The sequence below is a fragment of the Pistacia vera genome, unplaced genomic scaffold (genome assembly GCF_008641045.1).
Source record: "Pistacia vera cultivar Batoury unplaced genomic scaffold, PisVer_v2 Contig204, whole genome shotgun sequence".
NCBI lineage: Eukaryota > Viridiplantae > Streptophyta > Magnoliopsida > Sapindales > Anacardiaceae > Pistacia > Pistacia vera.
In genome coordinates, this window is record NW_022196007.1 from 693,903 (window position 1) to 716,931 (window position 23,029).

The 23,029-nt window shown below is 37.4% G+C and overlaps 2 protein-coding genes across 2 annotated transcripts; both read left to right on the plus strand.

Annotated features, from left to right (window-relative positions):
• Window positions 1-2,039: 2,039 nt before the first annotated feature.
• On the plus strand, window positions 2,040-2,669 carry LOC116128892 (secreted RxLR effector protein 161-like). The gene has a single exon (XM_031414659.1). It carries the CDS (start codon window positions 2,040-2,042, stop codon window positions 2,667-2,669), a length of 630 nt encoding a protein of 209 aa, XP_031270519.1.
• A 17,434-nt stretch (window positions 2,670-20,103) lies between these two features.
• LOC116128893 lies at window positions 20,104-21,692 on the plus strand. Its single transcript, XM_031414660.1, has 2 exons — window positions 20,104-20,952; window positions 21,078-21,692. Exons 1-2 carry the CDS (start codon window positions 20,104-20,106, stop codon window positions 21,690-21,692), a joined length of 1,464 nt encoding a protein of 487 aa, XP_031270520.1.
• Window positions 21,693-23,029: the final 1,337 nt, after the last annotated feature.

Consider the following 23,029-nt stretch of genomic DNA (forward strand, 5'->3'; position numbering starts at 1 on the left):
ACTGCTTTAATTCTGTGATTACTTCTATTAACTTGTCCAATACAGAAAAATGGCATCTTAGATTAGGCCACATGAGTCAAAGAGGCATGGACATTCTGAAGCATAAAGGGTAGTTTGGTAAGGACAAGACCACATCCCTCGAATTCTGTGAGAATTGTGTTTTAGGGAAACAGCATATAAATAGTTTCTCTAAAGGGACACACCTAGTCACTAGACCACTAAAATACATTCACTTTGACCTTTGGGGACTTGGAAAAGTAAAGTCTTATGGAGGGAATAACTACTTTATGTCTCTGGTGGATGACTACAGCCGCAAGGTGTGGGTGTACTTATTGAAATCCAAAGATCAGGCTCTAGCTAGGTTTAAGGACTGGAAAACCTTAGTAGAGAACCAAATGGGAAAAAAAGGTGAAGGTTCTTAGAACAGACAATGAGTTGGAATTCTGTAATCAAGAATTTGATAAGTTTTGTAGTGACTAAGGGGTTTTAAGACATAGGACAGTAACCTATACCCCACAACATAATGGAGTGGCAGAACGAATGAATAGAACTCTCCTTGATAAGGTTAGGTGCCTGTTAATAACCTCCAAACTCCCCACCTCCTTTTGGGGAGAAGCTCTTACAACAGCTACATACTTGGTAAATAGAAGCCCATCTACTGCAATAAACCTAAAGAGCCCTGAGGAAATGTGGACTGGTAGAGTCCCAGCTTTAAGCCACTTGAGAGTTTTTGGGTATGCAGCTTATGCACACACCACAGGAGGAAAATTGGAACCAAGGTCAACCAAGTGCATATTCCTGGGGTATCAAGAAGGGACCAAAGGTTATAGACTCTGGGATAGAGATACTCCAAGGGTTAGAATCATTGTGAGCAGAGATGTGATATTCAATGAGGGAGTATTTCTTTGTAAGGAAACTAGAACCAAAACTGACCCTATGTCAAGTATAGATGATCCCTTCACCCAACCTGAAGTTACACTAATTAAGGTGGAGCTTCCTGTCCAAACTCAAACTAGCAAGAAACTAAAGCTGTTACTGAACATGGAGGAGAAACTGGACAAATTGATCCAGAACATAAGGATGAGATAGAAACAACAGATGACACTAAGATTCAACCTGAACACTTGCAAGACTACTAGCTTGCAAGAGACAAAACCAGAAGATAGGTAAGGGCAACCATGAGATATTCCTATGCTGATCTAATAAACACTGCCCTCATTGCAGGTACTGAAGTACAAAGAACGGAACCAGAAACTTATGAGGAAGCCATGTAGACAAAAGAAAGTGACCAATGGAAGGCTGCAATGGAAGCTAAAATGAAATCCTTAGAGGTGAACAGAACTTGGAAGCTTGTACCAAAGCCTAAGGATCAGAAACTTGTACAATACAAGTGGCTATTCAAACTAAAGAAAGGTATCACTGATAAGGATCCCCTCAGGTATAAGGCTAGACTTGTAGCCAAGGGTTTCACACAAAAAGAGGGAATAGACTTCAATGAAGTCTTTTCCCCAGTATTTAAGTACAAAACCATAAGGCTTATGCTGTCCATAGTAACTTACTAGGATCTAGAGCTTGAACAATTAGATGTCACAACTGCATTTCTACATGGAGATCTTGAGGAAGAGATCTACATGAGCCAACCCTTAGGTTTCATAGATAAAAGGGCCCCCAATCATGTCTGCCTACTGTTGAAATCCTTATATGGTTTAAAGCAATCCCCTAGGCAATGGTATAAGAGGTTTGACAACTTTATAGTAAGTATAGGATTCACTAGGAGTAAGTATGACAGTAGTTTCTACTTTGCTGTTTTAGATGAAATATCTATGTACTTACTACTGTATGTAGATTATATGTTACTAATAAGCAAATCAAAGCCTCTGATCTGTGAGTTAAAGAATAAACTGGATGCAGAATTTGAAATGAAAGACCTAGGGGATGCTAGGAAGATTTTAGGCATGCAAATTGATAGAAACAGAAGTAAATGCAAACTAAAAATTCACCAGTGTTCATATATGCATAAGTTAGTAGAAAAATTTGGAATGTCAGGGTCCAAAACTATCTCAATGCCTTTAGCAAACCACTTCACATTAAGCAAGGCTCAATGCCGTAATACTGATGCTGAGTTTATTAGAATGGAGACCATACCCTATGCTAATGTGGTTAGATCCTTGATGTATGCTATGATTAGCACTAGGCCCGACTTATCATTTGTGATATCATTGCTGAGTAGATTCATGTCCAATCCTGATATGGAACATTGGACAGCCCTGAAGTGGGTACGCAAATATGTTAGTGGATCTTTAAATGTGGGACTGGAATACTGTAAAAGATATGCCTCACTTGAGCTGGATGGTTTTGTAGATTCTTATTTTGCAGGTGACAGGGACAGTAAGAAGTCAACCACTACATATTACTTTACCTTGGGGGGCAACTACATCAGCTGGAAGTCCCAATTACAGCCTATAGTTGCACTATCAACAACCGAAGCTGAATATGTGGCTGTAGCTGATGTATTTAAAGAGGCAATGTGGCTCAAAGGGATCCTGAGTGAAGCAAACCTGTCTGAACTGAGGCCANCTGTCCAAACTCAAACCAGTCAAGAAACTGGAGCTGCTACTGAACATGAAGAAGAAATTGGACAACTGATCCAGAACATGAGGATGAGATAGAAACAGTAGATGATACTGAGATACAACCTGAACACTTGCAAGACTACCAGCTTGCAAGAGACAGAACCAAAAGACAGGTAAGGGCACCCATGAGATATTCCTATGCTAACCTAATATACACTGCCCTCCTTGCAGGTACTGAAGTACAAAGAAGAGAACCAGAAACCTATGAGGAAGCCATGCAGACAAAAGAAAGTGACCAATGGAAGACTGCAATGGAAGTTGAAATGAAATCCTTGGAGGTGAACAGAACCTGGAAGCTTGTACCAAAGCCCAAGGATCAGAAACTTGTACAATGCAAGTGGCTTTTCAAACTAAAGGAAGGTATCACAGATAAGGATCCCCTCAGGTATAAGGCTAACTTGTAGCAAAGGGTTTTACCCAAAGAGAGGGAATTGACTTCAATGAAGTCTTTTCCCCAGTAGTTAAGTACAAAACCATAAGGCTTATGCTATCCATAGTAGCTCACCAGGATCTAGAGCTTGAACAACTAGATGTCACAACTGCATTCCTTCATGGAGATCTTGAGGAAGAGATCTACATGAGCCAACCCTTAGGTTTCATAGATAAAAGGGCCCCTAATGATGTCTGCCTACTGTTGAAATCCTTATATGGTCTAAAGCAATCCCCTAGACAATGGTATAAGAGGTTTGACACCTTTATAGTAAGTATAGGATTCACTAGGAGTAGATATGACAGTTGTTTCTACTTTGATGTTTTAGATGAAATACCTATTTACTTACTATTGTATGTAGATGACATGTTATTAATAAGTAAGTCAAAGCCTCTGATCTGTGAGTTAAAGAAGAAACTGAATGCAGAATTTGAAATGAAAGACCTAGGGGATGCTAGAAAGATTTTAGGAATGCAAATTGATAGAAACAGGAATAAATGCAAACTGAAAATTCACCAGTGCTCATATCTACATAAGTTAGTAGAAAAGTTTGGAATGTCAGGGTCCAAAACAGTCTCCATGCCTTTAGCAAACCACTTCACCTTAAGCAAGTCCCAATGCCCTAATACTGATGCTGAGTCAATTAGAATGGAGACCATCCCCTATGCTAATGTAATTAGATCCTTGATGTATGCTATGATTAGCACTAGGCCTGACCTATCATTTGTGATATCTTTGCGGAGTAGATTTATGTCCAATCCTGGTATGGAACATTGGACAGCCCTGAAGTGGGTACTCAAATATGTTAGTGGTCTTTGAATGTGGGACTGGAATATTATAAAAGGGATCCTTGATGTATGCTATGATTAGCACTAGGCCTGACCTATCATTTGTGATATCTTTGCTGAGTAGATTTATGTCCAATCCTGGTATGGAACATTGGACAGCCCTGAAGTGGGTACTCAAATATGTTAGTGGGTCTTTGAATGTGGGACTGGAATATTATAAAAGATCTGCCTCACTTGAGCTGGATGGTTTTGTAGACTCTGATTTTGCAGGTGACAGTGACACTAGGAAGTCAACCACTGCATATTACTTTACCTTGGGAGGCAACTGCATTAGTTGGAAGTCCCAATTATAGCCTATAGTTGCACTTTCAACAACCGAGGCTGAATATGTGGCTGTAGCTAATGTATTTAAAGAGGCAATATGGCTCAAAGGGATACTAAGTGAAGCAAAACTGACTGAACTGAGACCAACCATTTTTTCATACAGTCAAAGTGCAATTCACTTGAGTAAGAATCCAGTATACCATGAGCGAACCAAACACATAGATGTTCGCTATCACTTTGTGAGAGATCTGATCACTAGAGGGGAGATAATATTCAATAAGGTTCCCACAGAGCATAATCCAACAGACATGGGTACGAAGATTGTTACTATTGCAAAGTTCAAGCATTGCTTGAACCTACTGTCCATTCAGTAAGCAACAGTAACAAGAGAACAATGAAGGACTCACTAAAGGCAAGTTGCACTAAGCATAGGGTCTATTGTTCAACCCATCAAGGTGGAGATTGTTGGATGATGGCTTAAAACGCTGCCGGATTTGCACTTAATGGAACGACGTCGCTTTGCTCTAAATGACAGAAACAATCCTGAGCGTTGATGAAAAAGGAGATCCAACGGATGAAATTCAACCCTAATGTCAACCATATAAAAGCAGAATTATTTTGGCAGTTTATGGATGCAATTCATTTTCGTTTTAGAAGTCTCTCTCTTCTTCGTTAAACACCATTGTTAAGCCTTTAGGGTTTCTACAGTCTGGGTTGAGTGTTTCCTGTAACTTCATTGTTGAGTGACTGGTCAGGTCATTATGGGTGTAGAGTATACACTGTATTTAGGGATTCGAAGGGTGTAATCTCTAGGGTTTAGTTACGGGTTGAAGAAGGGGTTTTGAGTGACTTGTGTTGCTAAGTGTGTAATCTGTAATCTTGACAGTATTAGTGCAGTGAGCTCGTGTTATTCTCGAGTTCAACGTGGACGTAGCTTGCTCAATCATAGAGCAAGTGAACCACGGTAAATCTGTTGGTCTTGTGTGTGATTCTTGATCTTGATTTGTTGCTTTTGTTGGTTGATTCTTTCTTTGAGTAGTTGTAACAGTATGAAATAATCAATCATAGAAAGAAACCCCTTTTCAAATATTATGCATTGAAAGAATAATTCGGACGTCTTATTATTAATTTATCAGAATTATAAATATATATTATTAAATCTGAGTTGTAAATGTCATATCAATCATATGAAAGGAATCCAGTAGTGATTAAACTTGATAAAAATAATATCAGTCTGTCCTAACTAAACATATGTAGATTAGTACATATATGTTAAGATATAGTGACTTAATTTTTTGACACTCCTAATGACCCATTGACCTTTGTTAATCCAACACTGATGAGAGATGCTGAGTCACATTAAATGTAGCTACGTTGAATCTTTATCTTATCACAGTTTGATAAACAAACATGTCAAATACGTTTAAGTTCTTTAAATACCATAATTTAAATAATAAAAGTAGCAAAGAAAGTAAGCTAAGAACCAGAATATTATGTCCCAGAAGGGATAAGTTGAAATATGGAGCTCAACCTTCTCCTCCTGGATGCCGAATAGAATACAGAAGAGTTAAAGAACCTGAATTGGGTATAATATAGAACATTATGTTACTCATATTGAAATTCTCAGTAACATGTTAATTAAAGATGAACACCCAGAATATTATGATCATCGCGTATTAGGTTTTTTAATAATATAAAAACTAAAGAAATCACATGGGGTGACTAAAAACAGAAACATAAATATAATAATAGTAAAGAAATCTCATGTACAAATTTTCCCTTACTATGTTTCTTATATTAATTCTCAATGACACGTAAATTATGAGTCCAGAAAAGTGTAAACTAAAGAACTGCCCTTTAATTTTAGGTGCATCCAGAGGCACCATGGTTCCTTCAGACTTCAGAGAAATTACCAGGCAATTACTAACTAACTAAATGACCATGCATTTTCAATTAGGAAGAAAGGGCTATGTTTCTCTATTTCCGTGTGGGACGAAGGTAAAGCTTCTCATATTGACTTAGATTTGAACGAAATAGAGACAACAACAGGAACAAAAATAATAATAAAACAAAACAAACAGTAAACAAAGAAAAAAATAATACGCGTGATTTATCCTGGTTCACCCAATATGGGCTACGTCCAGCTGAGTCAATATTATTGCAATATGTCTCACCTCTCTCGTTTATAATGAATGAATTGCTCTCACCTCATAACAAGAGAAAAGAATGTTTATATACTAGGTTTAAGAGATTAAACCTAGTTTTACAAGAATTCCTATTCCTAAGCCCAACCCAAAAAGGAATTAATAACTTAAACGGAATCCTACAGCGGTTATACATGGAAAAGCCCAAAACCACCTACGGGCTCGAGACCCCCGAGTGCATCTTTGTTACCCATTAATGCTGAAGTAGTCGACAACTCCAACAAGATTGACTCGGTGTATTGTATTTTCCTTACCCTTCCTCTCTTATTTAAAGTAAAATTATTGAAATTTCATCTCACTAACTATTCCAAGCCCTAACCCTGTTAGACTTTCGTTAATGAATGCATTGAAACTGATCAATTTACCCTTATTTTTTCACATTAAACCAACTGAAATAGAATAATTAATTAGTCAAGTTAAAAAGTAATTACGAACGTTTAAAAAACAAAACCCCGCCAAAAATTATCCCACCTGTTGAACAGTAACGCAGCCACCGACCGTCCCTCTTTGTAGCTCATCGAGCCACCACCAACTAAGTGAATCAACCACTCTAGCACCCTCAACGCACAAAAGAACCAAACCCACCGCGTCAAAATCCATCACAACGGCACGCACACTAACAAACCACCATCACAGCCCCACCTCCACCCTCCTTCCCACCCCATAAAACCAAGAAATACACAACCCACAAACAAGCCACTCGCACAACAAAATGAAAGCCAGTCAACCCAACTCCACATCACGAAAAATTAAAAAAAAAAAAAAGAATAATAAGAAAGAATGACTGATCGATTGGGCTGGTCATGGGGCGCCACGGTGTGAGGTGCGGTTTGCGGTTTGGAGATTGTGTTTTGAGTTAACAAAACGTTTAAAGATAATAAAAGAAAAGAAAAGGAAATGGAATTACATCCTTACCCCTTAAATTCTAGCAGATTCCAAACATAGTCAATTTCCGAAGTGATTAGTGATGAATTTCAGCTAAGTGATTATTTTTGAAACTTCCTTTTCCAAAAAAAATAAAAAAATAAAAAAATAAAATTGGAAAAATCATCTGGGGTGGAAATAGTTTTCTCTCATTTAACATTTTTTAATAATAGAAGTTGGGCTTAATAAAATAAAATTTAGAGGGTAAATAGCGTCACTCTACAATTACTCTACAATTATTTATTTATATCATTGTTATTTATTCATGACACTATTAACGTATATTATAAAATTATGAATTATAATAAGAAAAAATGAAATTTTTATACATGTAAATAAAGAGAAATTAAAAAAATAAAAAAGGATAAACTTTGTCTTTTAATTTTTCATTCACTGTGTGCGGATTTTCTTACTATTTTGATAACATTATAGTTCATTATTATTCAGCATATAATGTATAATATTTATTAACCTGAATCCAATTAAATGACTTTGGTGATTCCTAGTTTGCCTGGAAACTTAATTACAATTCATGGTTAAAACCCATATGCAAATTCAATGATCATGTTTCATTAAGCAACAACAATTCTTAAGAAAACGCAGCGTATTGATCGTAGCTCTTAACAAACACTTTTAAGCAGCATTATTCACAAATATTTTATGAAAGAATATGACTATAAATAACATCTCTAACAATAGCAAATCCATATCATTAATAAAATGTAAATTACAATATAAAATAAGAAAAGACCATTCAATACAAATATTAAAACCCCAGAGCTGCCTAGTTATTAGATAAGAGATTCAAAGAGGAAACGAAAAAGAAGGGAGCAAATTTGTGCTGCAGTATTTTCATTTCTTGTTTTTCTAATCTATACAAGAGGAAGACTGCTCTCTTTTATATGAAATGAGAGAGTCAAAACGACACCGTTACAATACACGTGGAATTTACAACTTTGACCCACTTTGAAATATCACTTCAGCTTAGAATTAACTTCAGCTTTTGCTCGTAAAGAAAATATCCAAGTAAAGCGACTATAATCACCAATGAAATGTATGTAATACCTAAACCCTTCAATAGATGTTATTGGAGCTGCACCCTAAACATCACTATGAATAAATTCAAGGGGTTGAGTGGCTCTAGATCGTGATAGAGGAAAACTATTCTTATGTAACCTACCTAACTTGCAGGCATCACAAAAAGGCAGTGAGGAGTACATTCTATGAATTTGACATGGATTTGAGACAAAATTTTATGAAGAGTCTCAGTATGAGGATGACCTAATATATTATGGCATAGGGATGTATGAGCAATAGTGCTACTAGCTTGTAAAGCAAATGATACATTAGCTGGACTGCATGAATTGATCAGAATTATCGTTAGTGTGATCATATAACAATCCAGAAGATAACACAGTACAGGCATTAGAGTCATAATCATAATGATTAGAATGAGCATTTGGCAATTCGGAATGTAACACAATACAGTCATCAGAATGATTATTGATAACAATGTCAGAGGAATTATCAATTAGAGTACACTGATTCTGATCAGAAAAAGTTTTATTCACTGAATTGGAATTACAACTAGAGATATTATGAAGCAACATGTTTGTGGGCTGAAATCAAATGTACCACAGAATTGAAACTATGTTTTCAGCCAATGCGGACAGAAAAAGTATAGCTCCGACAACAGCTGCTGTGGCTCGCCAAGGATTTCTTAAACATATGTTTCTCAACTCTCCACCCATGCGGGTCCAACGATTGCCGTAGTACGCTCTATGATGCTTATAAAAGCCGGAGTAATGGGAAACACTTTCTGGAATTTGTTGGCGAAGTTTATTAAAGAGGTCCACTATTACAAGATTCTCGCCCACAAGATTTTTAATAATTCCCTTTTTAACAAGTAGATTCACGTCTTCTACAGAGTAGATTAGGGAATTCATCAACTCCATGTAACTGCATAAGTAAGTTTCTGATGGATAGTGACACTGCTCCAATGCCATCAAATTTCGAATCAAAGATTCAGTGTCGTCATTTATTTCAATGCACGGGATTCGCAGTTCAACTCCATTAAAGAATGGAAAAGGTCGATCTCTCGAGTCTATGCCAAATAAAGATTTAGTTGAAAGACGCTTAAACTTCACTCCTTCCTCTTGCAATTTGACTGCATTGGGTAAATCTTTTTCAGCTGGTGAATCTTCGGGAATGTTTATTGCGTAAAATCTCTCTCGGGGATGTAAACCCTCCGTATTGGCTCCTTCTAACTCCACTAGAGCATACCCATACAAATCGGTGAAATGTTTGACCTTGATCTCTCTTCTTTTGAGGCAGCCATGGAGGACAAAAAAATGATAAGGGAGAGTAAGGAAGCTGGTAGGGAGTAACTCTCTATCCGGGTCAATGGTGGAGGCTCCAACAGTAGTGACTTCGATCTCTTCGTTATTAGGTGCTCTTCTCTGCAAGCCTTGACGTAAATAAAAAATAGCCGGAAAATAACAGTGGGATGAAAGCAACTCATCTTTGTTGGTTGAGGCTTCATCTGCAGTACTGGAGGCGGCTTCTTCTTGGTTACTATTGGTGGCTTCGTTTGGGTTACTGGTGGTGGCTTCCTCTTGAATACTAGTGCTGGCTTCGTTTGGGTTACTGGTGGTGGTTTCATCTTGGTTATCGATGGTGGCTTCTTCTGGGTTACTGATGGTGGCTTCCTCTTGAATACTAGTGGTGACTTCGTTTGGGTTGTTGGTGGTGCTTTCCTCTGGGTTACTGGTGGTGGCTTCATCTTGGTTATCGATTGTTGCTTCTTCTGGGTTATGGATGGTGGCTCTCTCTTGTTCATTGGTGGTGGTGGTGGCTTCTTCTGCTTCTGCATTACTAGTGTAGGATCTGGGCGTGACGAATGCTCCATCTGGTATGGCGGAGGCGGCTACATCTGGGGCGGTGGAGTGAAAGGCCAAGTTATATAATTCCTCAAGCACAAAATATGGAATTTGATTTTCAAATAATAGTAAGTCCCGACTTATAGCTTTCAGCCGTAACTTATTTAACAAAACATCATCTTTATCCCTTGGGTAAAATCTCAAGAGCTCGATGATGAAGACAGCATCACATAAAATCATTTCTACAAACATGGCACTCGAAAACTCAATGGGCTCCGAGTAATATTGGCGGATTTCTTGTTCATGGTTTTCAACAAAGGTCCTGAGTTGCTCCCATGAATTATTATCAGCCAATCGTTGAATAAATTTCTTGTTATACCTTCTTTTCTCCTTTTCCATGCCAAACAATTCTGTTTTATCCTTATGAAAAGGACCAATTGAAATTAATTGAGGAGTGTAAGCTTCCTCATTTATTTTCCGAAGATTTATGGGAACTCTGGAAATACAGCACCCAGGTGAAGACTCAAAGAGTTCCTCAATTTCGATTAGCGACCCACTGCTTAAAGAAGTACTTGCTGAGTAATACATTTCCATCTCCAAGTAACCTTCCTAATATCAAAATCATTGAGTAACATATAATCAAATATAGAAGAAAACCCTTTTCAAATATTATACATAGAGAGAATAATTCTATAATCAAGACTTCCGAATATTAATTTGTCAAAACTGTAAAATACCACATCTACACATAAGGTAAACAAAGCAAGTACCCACTTCCTATCCTTTAAAAGAAAAAGTTTACTACAAAAATAACAACTTTAGACGAAACATATTGCAAATGGCTAAATATTTTAACAATTGATGATTGATGATTGATGATAATAATGAATTGCTAATAGAAATTGAAATAATACAGTACATCTTCTTTCATAGCAAGGTACAAATAAAGTTACATTGTATATAATTAAACTAAACAGAAAAGAAGTTATTTTTAGAGTTTAAGATTTTAAGTAATATACTAAGAAAATGTAGCCAAGTCAATTGGCCTGCAAAATAAAAAAAGTGATTCAACTGTGAAGAGAAAACAGGTGGTGTTCTGTAAACATTCCATGCAAATGAAAAATTTTGTCTCCTTCGATTATGTTTTCTCTCAACTATACCATAGATGCAACTCCAAACTTTAACCTTAGATCTCTCACTCGAACGCCATTTTCATGTTCAAACTTTAAACTAGTTTATCTTGTTTCAACTCGTCAAATCGATCATTTTAAGAGTCACTTTGCTATGTTTTTGGAATGAATTTCAGACTTATATAGTGATTCTAATTGTTTTTTAATACTTATTTTTAGACAAAAAGAAGTAGTAAAAAACAATTAAATACCATAATTTAAATCATAAAAGTAGTAAAGAAGCAAGTTAAGAACCTGAATAGTATGTCCCAGAAGAAATAAGTTGAAATATGGAGCTCAACCTCCTCCTCCCGGATGCCAAACAGAATACAGAAGAGTTAAAAGAACCTGAACTCGGTATGATATAGAAGATTATGTTACTCATTGATATTCTCAGTAACATGTTAATTAAAGATGAACACCCAGAATATTATGATCATCTCCTATGAGATTTTTTAATAATATAAAAACTAAAGAAATCAAATGAATGACTAAAAACAGAAACATAATATAATAGTAAAGTAAAGCAAGTTAAGAATTAACTTCAGCTGATCGTCTTTCATGTACAAATTTTCCCTTACTATGTTTCTTATGTATAAAATTCTCAATAACAAGTAAATCACGTTTTAAAAATGTAAACTGAAGAACTGCCCTTGAATTAAGCTAAAAATTTTACGCGTCCTGGGGCAGCATGGTTCCTTCAGAGAAATTATCAGGGGAAGAAACTGTGATGTTTCTCTATTTCCGTGTGGGACAAAGGTGAAGCTTCTCATATATTGGATTAGACTGACTAGGGAATAGGCCGCCTCAGGTCCTAAACATGATAAATCTTAAATTATCTAAAATAAAATTATTGTATTTACAATTTATTTTTCGTACCTTTTAAGATGCCTTTGGTGCAACTTCCTCTTTCATTTAATGGAAGTCTATTAATATAGAGTAGCAAAATTAAAGATAGACAAGAGAGGTGGCTGAGAGACGATTCTGGCAAGCTACGGTGGATTTTTGAGGGCTGCAGGGGAGTTGTAATTGACAATTGTAAATGAAAAATACGTTGAAGGTTAACTTTCAAAAGAAAATACACTATAACCCCTTCGACTCTAACATTTTGTTAATGGAGTTTGTGTTAGGAGTGGTAAGCGATGATTTTAGAAACATCAATGGTGAATTTGATTACTAATCGAATATTTACCACCCAAATAATTGTTTCAAAAACGTTAAAGGGGTGGTAAGTGATTTTCTGTCATTTACCAACAAAGATGGATCATAAAAGAAAAAATAAAAAAATAAAACTTGAATATAAAATTTTAGCAATTTAGTAAAAGATAAATTGTAAATACAATAATTTTACTTTAAATAATTATATAAAATTTATCGCGTTGACCTCAAAAAGCCCGAGCCGAGCCAATGTAAGTCAATATCAGAGCTTCTCCTCTGTCCCACACAGAAACAGAGAAACATAACACTTTTTTCCTAACTGCAAATGCGTGGTCATATAGTTGGTTATTAATGCCCTAATAAATAGTGAAGAAAGAACTGAAAAATATTGATCTAAAATGAGGTTTTATGATTTAGAACATTGATCTAAAATTTATCGTGTTAATTAACATGAGCTAAAATTTAATGCTACCACAAATGATTCCGTGGGTGTATAGTTGCTGTGTGCATTACGTGAAAGCTAAAGTTAAAAGCTAAATCTAAGACAATTTGAATAGCAAAAGCTGATTCAATTTTACACGGAAGGACCCCCCACACACACACACAAACAAAAAACACACACAATAAGGACAACCTCTTCGTGGACACACACACACACACACACAAAAAGATAACCTCTTCGTGGACACACACACACACACACGCAAAAAGATAACCACGTCGTGGGCCACACATACACACAAAAGGATAACCACGTCATGGAACAAAAAACATACAATTTTTTATCTTACACACACACACAATTTTTTTTTTTTTGCAGGCTGTCCTATTCATACTAGAACCCATTTAATCAAAGTTTTTCTTTCAGCAGGTGGCAAACCTAAACATAAGCAATGGACTGGAGGAAGTTAGATAATTAAATAAAAGTATAAGTCAAATGTTCATACTCTGGTTATACAACAAAACAAATGGTTATAGAGATACCTTGTGTTGGTGCAAATTTGCATATCGACTAAATCCCTGAGATGTAAACACACGCCAACCAGAGTTACTCGGTGGACTCTTGAAGAAGCGAGTAAGATGGGTGCATGATTCCAGGGAATCAGTGTAAGGGACCCTTGTCGCATGCGACGATGGTCAAGGTGGCAATGCACCTCCCAATAGTCGATGAGAAAACTTAGACGTTTTTAAAGTGGTTTGGTTAGATAAGCGAATAAGGCCTACATCCACTAATATATTATTTATTTTTTCATTCAATACTTTTAATTTCCTTTTCAATTCCACTCTTTATCTTTCATGGTATCAGAGCTATAGACAAGCATCAATGGCTTCGAATCCTGATTTCTTCAATATTGCGTCAAAATCTAAAGTTGAATCAGCTGGAAATGCAAACGCAAATAGCTTAGCTGTTCACTCTACACTTCCCACAATCTCAGTAAAACTTGTGGAGAAGAACTATAGTCACTGGCGGTCACAAGTTTTTCTAGCTTTAGCATCTCATGACCTCGAAAGCTTTATCACTGGTGAGAGCATTTGTCCATCAATGTTTCTTTTCAAAAAACTTGTTGATTCTGATGAATTAGTGAAAAAGCAAAACCCTAGGTATCTTAACTAGAAAAGAACATATCAGTTCTTAGTTAGTTGGCTTTTCTCATCAATCTCTGAATCTATATTCAGACATGTAGCTAAACATGTTAGTGCATATGAAATATGGAATACTCTAGAGTTGCATTTTCAATCAATTTCAAAGGCCATGACACTACACTTACGGAACATGTTACAGACTACAAAAAAGGACTCTTTAAGCATTGATGAGTATGTCCTGAAAATGAAGGAATTAGGGGATAAGTTAGTGCCAAGTGGTGTTAATATTGGAGAAGAAGAATTGTTTTTGTATATATTGGATGGTCTAGGACCAGAATACAAGTTGTTGTGGTAAATTTAGTACTGCAACCATTCAACAAGCCCAATTCATGCTTCACAAGCATGAAATGAGATTGGAGTGACAACACTCGGTTCTGACAAATTTTCATGAGCATTTAAATTATGCTCTGTTTGCTTCCAAACAAGAAAACACCAACTGCTCAAATCCTCTGACTAACTCATCTGGTCAAAGACTACTAGTACCATTTCATGCTCAAGCTGTTGGTTATGGATATTCGCACAGTTTAGTGTCAATATTCCAAATTTTGGTCCAACTTCTGGTTCAATTTATCCTATAGCAAGCAATATTGACTTTGGATAGAATAGTTATCAAGGAACAAATTATGGTAGAACTAGTTACTCGCCTAACACACAACAACACTCTGCCGGACCTTTTTAGTTTCAAAATAACATGGTAAGAGGCAGGGGCAGAGGCCGAAGCTATTTTAAGCCACAACTAGTGTGCCAAGTATGTGGCAAATCAGGACATTCTACCATCCAATGCTACCATAGTTTTAATCAGGAGTATCAAGGTTTTGCTGCCAATTCCTATAGCTCTCAGATACAGCCTAATTTGTATAATTCCTACAACCCTCAGATGCAGCCTAATCTATATAATTCAACAGGTCCCTCTCCAAATGTCATTACTGAACATACTACTGAACCACCACAAGCCTTAATTGTAGCAAACTACACACAACACCCTACCAATACCTTTCACAATAACTTTGCTGATTTTCATGATTACTCAACTCCTTTTATCCCTAAACCAAATGCACCACCTCCTGCAAATTTCTCTTCTGTATCACATCAACAATACTATCCTGGTACCTCAACTAGTACCGATCATTCTATTAGCTTTACACCAAAAACAACTACTAATGAAGCACCTCAGTCTTCAACAACTTCTTATTAAGCAATAGCCTCTCCACAAATTCTCCAAGATCAATCCTGGTATATGGACTCTGAAGCCTCAAATCACATGACTACAGATGGATCCAACTTGGTGTTCAAAACTGCCTACTTAGGAGGATCAAAGATACAAGTTGGGAATGGGGACTCCATCCCCATTACTCATATAGGTATGATGTTGGTACCTTCTTATGACATAACTAGATTGATTCATCTTAAGAATATACTATGTGTTCCTAATATTGCAAAGAACTTACTAAGTATCTCTCAAATCACTAAAGATAACAATGTCATTGTGGAGTTTCATTCTAACCATTGTTTGGTAAAGGATAAGTGTAGTAGAGCTATTCTTCTTCAAGGCATGGTCAAGGATGGATTGTACTAGCTTGAATTGTCACAGTCTGTCAGCTCACTTGTTCATCAATCATTAAGTTTAGCTTCATACCTTCCTGCTGTTTTTCAATTTTCAAAGGCTTCTCATGCTCTTATCACAACTATGGTCAATAAGTGTTCTACAGATGATAGTCAGTCTACTACTACTTTGAATAAAACTGCAAATTCATATTTGTGTATGTTGTGGCATGCAAGGTTAGGACATCCCAATGTTAAAACCCTTCATATCATTTTGGACAAACTGAATGTAAAACACTCTTTAAGCAGAAATAAAAGTTTCTTTTGTGAAGCATGTCAATATGGTAAGTTGCAACAATGTCAATTCCTTATCTCTCACTCTCGAGCCAAGGATCCTTTTGAGTTAGTTTATTCTGATCTTTAGGGACCAACTCCAATCAACTCTAGGGAAGGTTTCAAGTATTATATCATATTTGTTGATGATTTTAGCCGGTTTATTTGGATTTACCCTTTGAAACTTAAATCTGAAACTTATGAAGCATTTGTGCAATTTCATTGCTTTGTGGAAAAACAATTAGGTTACAAACTAAAGAGCCTACAAACTGACTGGGGAGGTGAATATGGATCCTTTAGTGGTTATTTACAGCAAAATGGTATTTATTCAGGCATCCATGTCCACATTTACACCAACAAAATGGGAGAGTGGAAAGGAAGTATAGGACCATTACAGAGTTTAGGTTATCTCTTTTAGCTCACGCTAGTATGCCACTAAAATATTGGTGGGCAGCCTTTAGCATAGCCACTGATAACAGATTACCCACCTCAGTTCTTGAATCTGCCTCATCATATTCTGTTTTGTTTAAACAGCAGCCCACCTACACTGAATTGAGAGTTTTTTGCTGTAGTTGCTATCCTTACTGGTGGCCATATCATAGACACAAACTCTCTTATCACACTGAGAAGTGTGCCTTCCTAGGATACAACCTTGCCCGCAAAGGATATTTATGCTTGGCTTCTATTAGCAGATTATATATTGCAAAGCAAGTCAAGTTTAATGAGACGGATTTTCCTTTCAGAAGTGGTTTTGGTTCACTCACACTATGTTAGAGTCATGAAAGTGACTCTATTTTGGTGATAAAAATACCCCATGTGTGATTAAATTGAAGTATATTGAGACAATTAAAGAATTTATGAATTTATTCACAAAAATCGCTTCCTAATATTTTTCTTATGAATTTAATGTGTTTGGAATGATTTTGGAAAGGATATGAGTTGATATTAGGTTGTGGTTTACGAACTAGGGGTGATTTTGTCATGTTTATGCTATTTAGGGGGTAAACTGTCATATTTATAAGGATTGATTTTGTCACTTTTCAATCATATAGGGACCAAAGTAAATTTTCCATTTTGTCTATAAAAGGAAAACGAAAGGTCGCGTTCAGGGGGCACTGCTCATCCATCTTTTCCAACGACGCTTCGTCTTCCTTTTCCGACGGCCTCCGATGACGATCCATCTTCCCTGTACACCGATCTTCATCAGCCGCCATCACCACCGCAAATCACGCACCACCACCGCGATGTTTCGCATTCTGCCACCGCGACTCTTCATCTTCCAGCCATTATTTCCCCAGTTTCCGGTGACGTTTCAGCTCCCTGGAGGTTGATCTTCCTTTCCCACGGTCGGATCTACCCATTCCAAGCTTCAACCGCCGCAAAAACAGTCTAAATCTGCCAAATCATCGCCGCACCTCTTCATCTTCTAGCCGAGATCTTGGTCATTTCTGGTGACCTTTCACCTCCCCAGGACCTGATCTAAACTCCCCATCATCAGAGCTTTTCATCAGTACCTTTGGATCACATTCCGCCACCATTTTCTCGAAGACTCGTCGAAAAATTAATGTTTTCTAGCAAGTGCGACTGTTCGTATTTCAAGCTGTCCGTTGGTTGTTTTCGCCCCTTCTTTGCCTCATATCACTATCGGTTAGCTTCTCTCCGCCATGATCGGCTTCGTTTCCATCGTTTCAGCCTCCGTCATCACCACCATGAGCGACTAAGTTCCCAGTTGTCTGTTACGGCATAGGCAAAATCGAGATTGACTCCACAACTCTACTCATCAGCTCTTGACTAGTTGGATGAGCCCGATTGTAGGACATTTGGTAGTATTGTGTTTCGAATTATATTTGTTTTCGTTTCATGTTTGATTTTGATACTTTAATATGATTTGAGCATAATTTGTGATGAATATTGTTGTCCATTATGATTTAATGTTTTCACAGAACTTGCTGAATGATAAACGTTGGTTTGAAATAATTGAATGATGAATATTGCTTTTCATTACTTCGCATCGATTGTAATTGAATTGTGTTCAGATTTAATTTCATTTCTACTGTTGTTGCATTTATTGTGAAGTTGGTTGATTGGAAGATACGTGTTGACAAATTGCATTTGTTCATCACGTACCAACTAGTGGTATTGTCGTGTAGCGTTTATCGACGTTCAATGATAGTCTTTAACCAATCGGACTTAAGTGATCGGGTGAGACATGATAGATTATACCTAGAGTGCCAGGAAGCCATTTCATTGATTTACCTTGCCTTGTAGGTTTAGGGGATCATAGAAAGTGGAGGAGAATTGTGTGAGTCGGTCTCGTGTCGAACCAAAACCATAACATTATAAAGTCTTCATTTGTTTTAATTTCACACTTTTAATATTTGCATTTAGTTTGTTTAGTTTAATTAATCACAATTCCAATTTCATTTCCGCTACTCAAAATACATTAGGTTGCTAGTCTTGCTCTCTGTGAATTCAACCCTGCTTACCGCTAACTACGGTATTTAGGTTTAATTTTGTGACTGTGACGACCGGTTCAACAAAATTTTGACGTCATTGCCTGGGAGCAACGTGCTTTTGACTTTGTGTGTTTGGGTAGTCATTAGTTTTTATTCTAGGTTTATTTTAGTTGTTGTTTTTGTTTGTGTTATTTTCTTTGTCATGATTATTTGTTTGGGTGAATTGTTTAATTTTTGTGTTCCGTTTAGTTTGGCTCTTTGCATTTTGGTTAATTATTTTATTTTTAGGTTGTTGGCGTAATTTCATTTTTACTTCGTTTTATTTTATTTTCATTGGAATAGTTTCATTTCTGTTTGTTTTTGTTTTGTAGGAAAATTGCAATTGGGAAAACGCTGCAGCGTGTCGTGAGCATTGAAGATCTTGCACGACCCGATTATGAAATTCTCTTAACCTTTGATTTTTTTATTCCTAGAATTTAATTTTTGTTCTTAGTATTAAATTCTTTTAGGTTGCATTGATAACTTTAGTTTTGATTAAGTATATTTGTTGTGTGAAATTTTGTTGGGTATAGTTTCGTTAGATTTTTTATTGTTTTAGTTTTGTTTCGTGTGCTTATTAAAATTTGTTTCTTAGGATTTGTATTTAGTTAATTTTCTTTGAGATTGTTGTTGCGTTGCTTGTTGAGCCTTTTGTGTGTTTGATTGATGAATGCAAACTAGAAGGTCTTGTAACGAAGAGTTATTACCTTTGAATCTTGAAATTGAACACACTTGTAAGAGGAATAGAAAACAAGCACGTAGGATGGCTGACCAGGATGAACCCGCACATGTGCCCCTTAGCCAACATTTCGCGCCCACCACCTATACTTCAGCCTCATGTATCAGTATCCCCAATGTCCAGACACAACACTATGAGATCAAAACTAGTGTCATCCAATTGCTGCCAATTTATTATGGGAATTTAAATGAGGAGCCATACAAACACTTAGATGAATTTTTAGAGGTTTGCTCTATAGTTAGACTTCAAAATGTGAATGATGTCATGCGCTTAATTTTATTCCCATTCTCACTTAAGGATCGAGCCAAACAGTGGCTCAATTCTTTGGTTGCATGGTCCATTATCTCTTGGGCCCAAATGCAACAAGAATTCCTGAAAAATTGGTAAAACCAACAACATAAGATGAGCCATCACTAGTTTCACTCAACTAGATGGCGAGGAATTTTATGAGAGTTGGGAACGTTTGAAGGAAATGCTTAAGAAGTGTCCCCATCACGCAGTCCCTAGGTGGCAATTAGTTCGTAGTTTTTATGACGGACTGACCGAAAGGCATAGGAATATGGTAGACGCCTCTTGTGGAGGAACATTTATGCACAAGGACGAGAATGAGTTATGGCAACTCTTCGAGACCTTAAGTGAAAATTCAATACACCACATTTCTGCGTCTAGAATGCCTATCTCTAGGCAGCCATCCAAAAAGGGTGGCGTGTATGAGGTGTCACGGTTAGATGACATTAGTTCCAAGTTAGAGATATTGGCCCACCGATTTGACCAGTTTGTATCTATACAAGGGCAACCCTCTACACAATCATCTCAGAAGGCGAACTAGGATGTTTTTGTCATGCACTCCACTCTTGACCATCCAGTTGAGGAACCTGCCCTTGACTCTTTTGAAGAGCAAGTGCAAGTTGCACAAGGCTTCCAGAGATGGAACGATCAGTACTTGAACACATACAATCCTAGGTGGCGTAACCACCCTAATTTCTCATGGAAGTCACAACCACCCCAGAATGCCCTTAATAATATGCCATACAGGAACAATCTTTCTAATCAACAAGACAATTATAGGGAGCAACCTTCAATCCAACCACCCATCCAACCTCGGATCCCACCTCCCATTGAGCAGCCCATTCCAGTGCCTAGTTCACTAGAATCAATGATGGCTCAAATGCTCCAAACCATGCAGGAACAAAAAGCTGACATAAATACTAGGTTCCAAGATTTAGAGCAGAATACCCAACTTCTACATTCTCATTCCCAATCCATTAGTAAGCTAGAGACCCAGATTGGTCAAATAGCCGAAGCAATCAATAGGAGGGAACAAGGCCAATTGCCTAGTCAAGTCATAGGTAACACTAGTGGTTCTTCGCAGCAGAAAGGTTTTTTCGAACAAGCGAAGGCCGTGATGACTCTTCGGAGCGGCCGAGAGCTAATTAGGCCTGAGAGAGAAGTAAAATTCCAAGGTAGAGAAGAGGAAAATCTAGGTAGAGACCAAGCCAAAGAGAGTGAGAGTGAGCCACTTGTAGATTCAAGTGTTCAGAGACCGGGTAAGGAGAAAGTTGGGGAGAATGAACCATCCCCTGCATCGTACATACCGAGAGCACCCTTTCCTCAGTATTTAGAGCCTCCAAATGTTCCTACTACTAGGAAAAGCGCTAGGATGGAGGAAATGATTGAGTTGTTTAAGCAGGTGCAGATTAACATTCCACTCTTAGATGCCATTAAGCAAGTACCTGCTGATGTCAAATTCCTCAAAGACTTATGCACGCAAAACAGACAAATGAAATCTCACACACTAAGACTGTATATTTATAGGAAAATGTAAGTGCGGTTGTCTCAAACCGCATTCCCCCGAAGTTAAAGGATCCTGGAGCTCCTAGTATTTCTTGTGTGATAGGTAATGTCACGATTAATAGAGCACTCTTAGACTTAAGGGCGAGCGTGAACTTATTACCTACTTCTGTGTATGAACAGTTTAACTTAGGTGAGCTCAAGTCGACTGAAGTCATACTACAGTTAGCTAACCAATCGGTCAAAATGCCTAGGGGCCTAATTGAGGACGTGTTTGTTAAGGTTGAGGAACTATATTTTCCGGTGGATTTTCTTGTCTTAGACATGGAGTATACGAGAAGTGGAAGTATGCCACTGATTATTTTAAAGAGACCTTTTCTAGCAATGGCAAATGCTTGCATTAGCTGTAGATCAAGAGAGATGGAAGTGTCTTTTGGGAATAGGAAACTGAGACTTAATGTGTTTAATGTGGGTTTAGGACCAATGCGTGAGGATGATAACGAGTGTTTCATGGTTGATGCTATTGATAGTCTAGTGGAAGCTCACGCCCCACAAATGTCATGTGACGATGCGATTTACACTCTTATGAATCTGTTTGTTGAGGAGATATGTAGCTTGAGTGTCGTGTCTGAGATTTAGGAGGTTAGTGCGTATATGGCTAGGTCTCCCACTCTAGAGCGTCGACCTTGGAACATCAAGTATGAACCCTTACCACTTTTGTATAAGACGACACAATAGAGGTCAATTGAGTCTCTACCAGTCTTAGAGTTGAAGACCTTGCCTGATACTCTAAAGTATGTTTTCCTAGGACCCAATAAGACCTTACCCATGATCATTGCCACCAACTTAGATAGTGAGCAAGAAGAGAGATTAGTGGCAATCTTGACAGCCCATAAGGAAGCAATCGGTTGGTCGATAGCCGATTTGCGAGGGATTAGCCCTTCTTTGTGCATGCATCGCATATTTTGTGAGGAGAATGCTAAACCGGTGTATGAAGCTCAAAGAAGGTTAAACTCGAACATGAAAGAGGTGGTGAAGAAAGAGGTGATCAAATGGCTTGATGCGAGTATTATCTATCCTATATCCGACAGCCAATGGGTGAGTCTGACCTATGTTGTACCTAAGAAGAGTGGCCTCACCGTTGTTGAAAATGAAAAACATGAGCGAATTCCTACCCATACTCCCACAGGATGGAGAGTTTATATTGACTATAGGAAGCTCAACCTAGCCACTAGGAAAGATCATTTCTCGCTCCTATTTATTGACCAAATCTTAGAAAAACTTGCAAGGCAAGCTTTCTATTATTTTCTAGATGGCTATTATGTATATAACCAAGTACCAGTTGCCCTCGAATACCAAGAAAAGACCACGTTCACATGTCCTTTTGGTACGTTTGCCTTTCGTCGCATGCTCTTTGGGTTATGCAACGCACCAGCAATATTTCAAAGATGCATGTTATTGATATTTTCTGACATGGTGGGTCAATTCCTTGAAGTCTTCATAGATGATTTTTCTGTGTTTGGTGCATCTTTCAATGATTGTCTCAAAAAACTTGAGTTGGTGTTGAAATGTTGTAAATAGACAAATCTTGTTCTTAGTTAGTAAAAGAGCCATTTCATGGTTCAAAAGGGAATTGTCTTAGGTCATGTAGTTTCCAAGGAGGGGATAGCAGTGGATAAGGCAAAGGTAGAGTTGATTTCTCAACTACCACCGCCTTCGTCGTTCAAACAAATTAGATCTTTCCTAGGCCATACAGGATTTTATAGGCGTTTCATCCAGAATTTTAGCAAGATCTTCAAGCCTTTGTGTGATTTGCTTGCTAAAGATGTGCCATTTGTTTTTTATGACTCTTGTATAATTGCCTTTACTATTTTGAAGGAAGCATTAACCACAGCACCCATCATGCAACCTCTTGATTGGAACCTACCTTTTGAAGTGATGTGTGATGCGTCGGATTATGCCATTGGTGCAGTCAT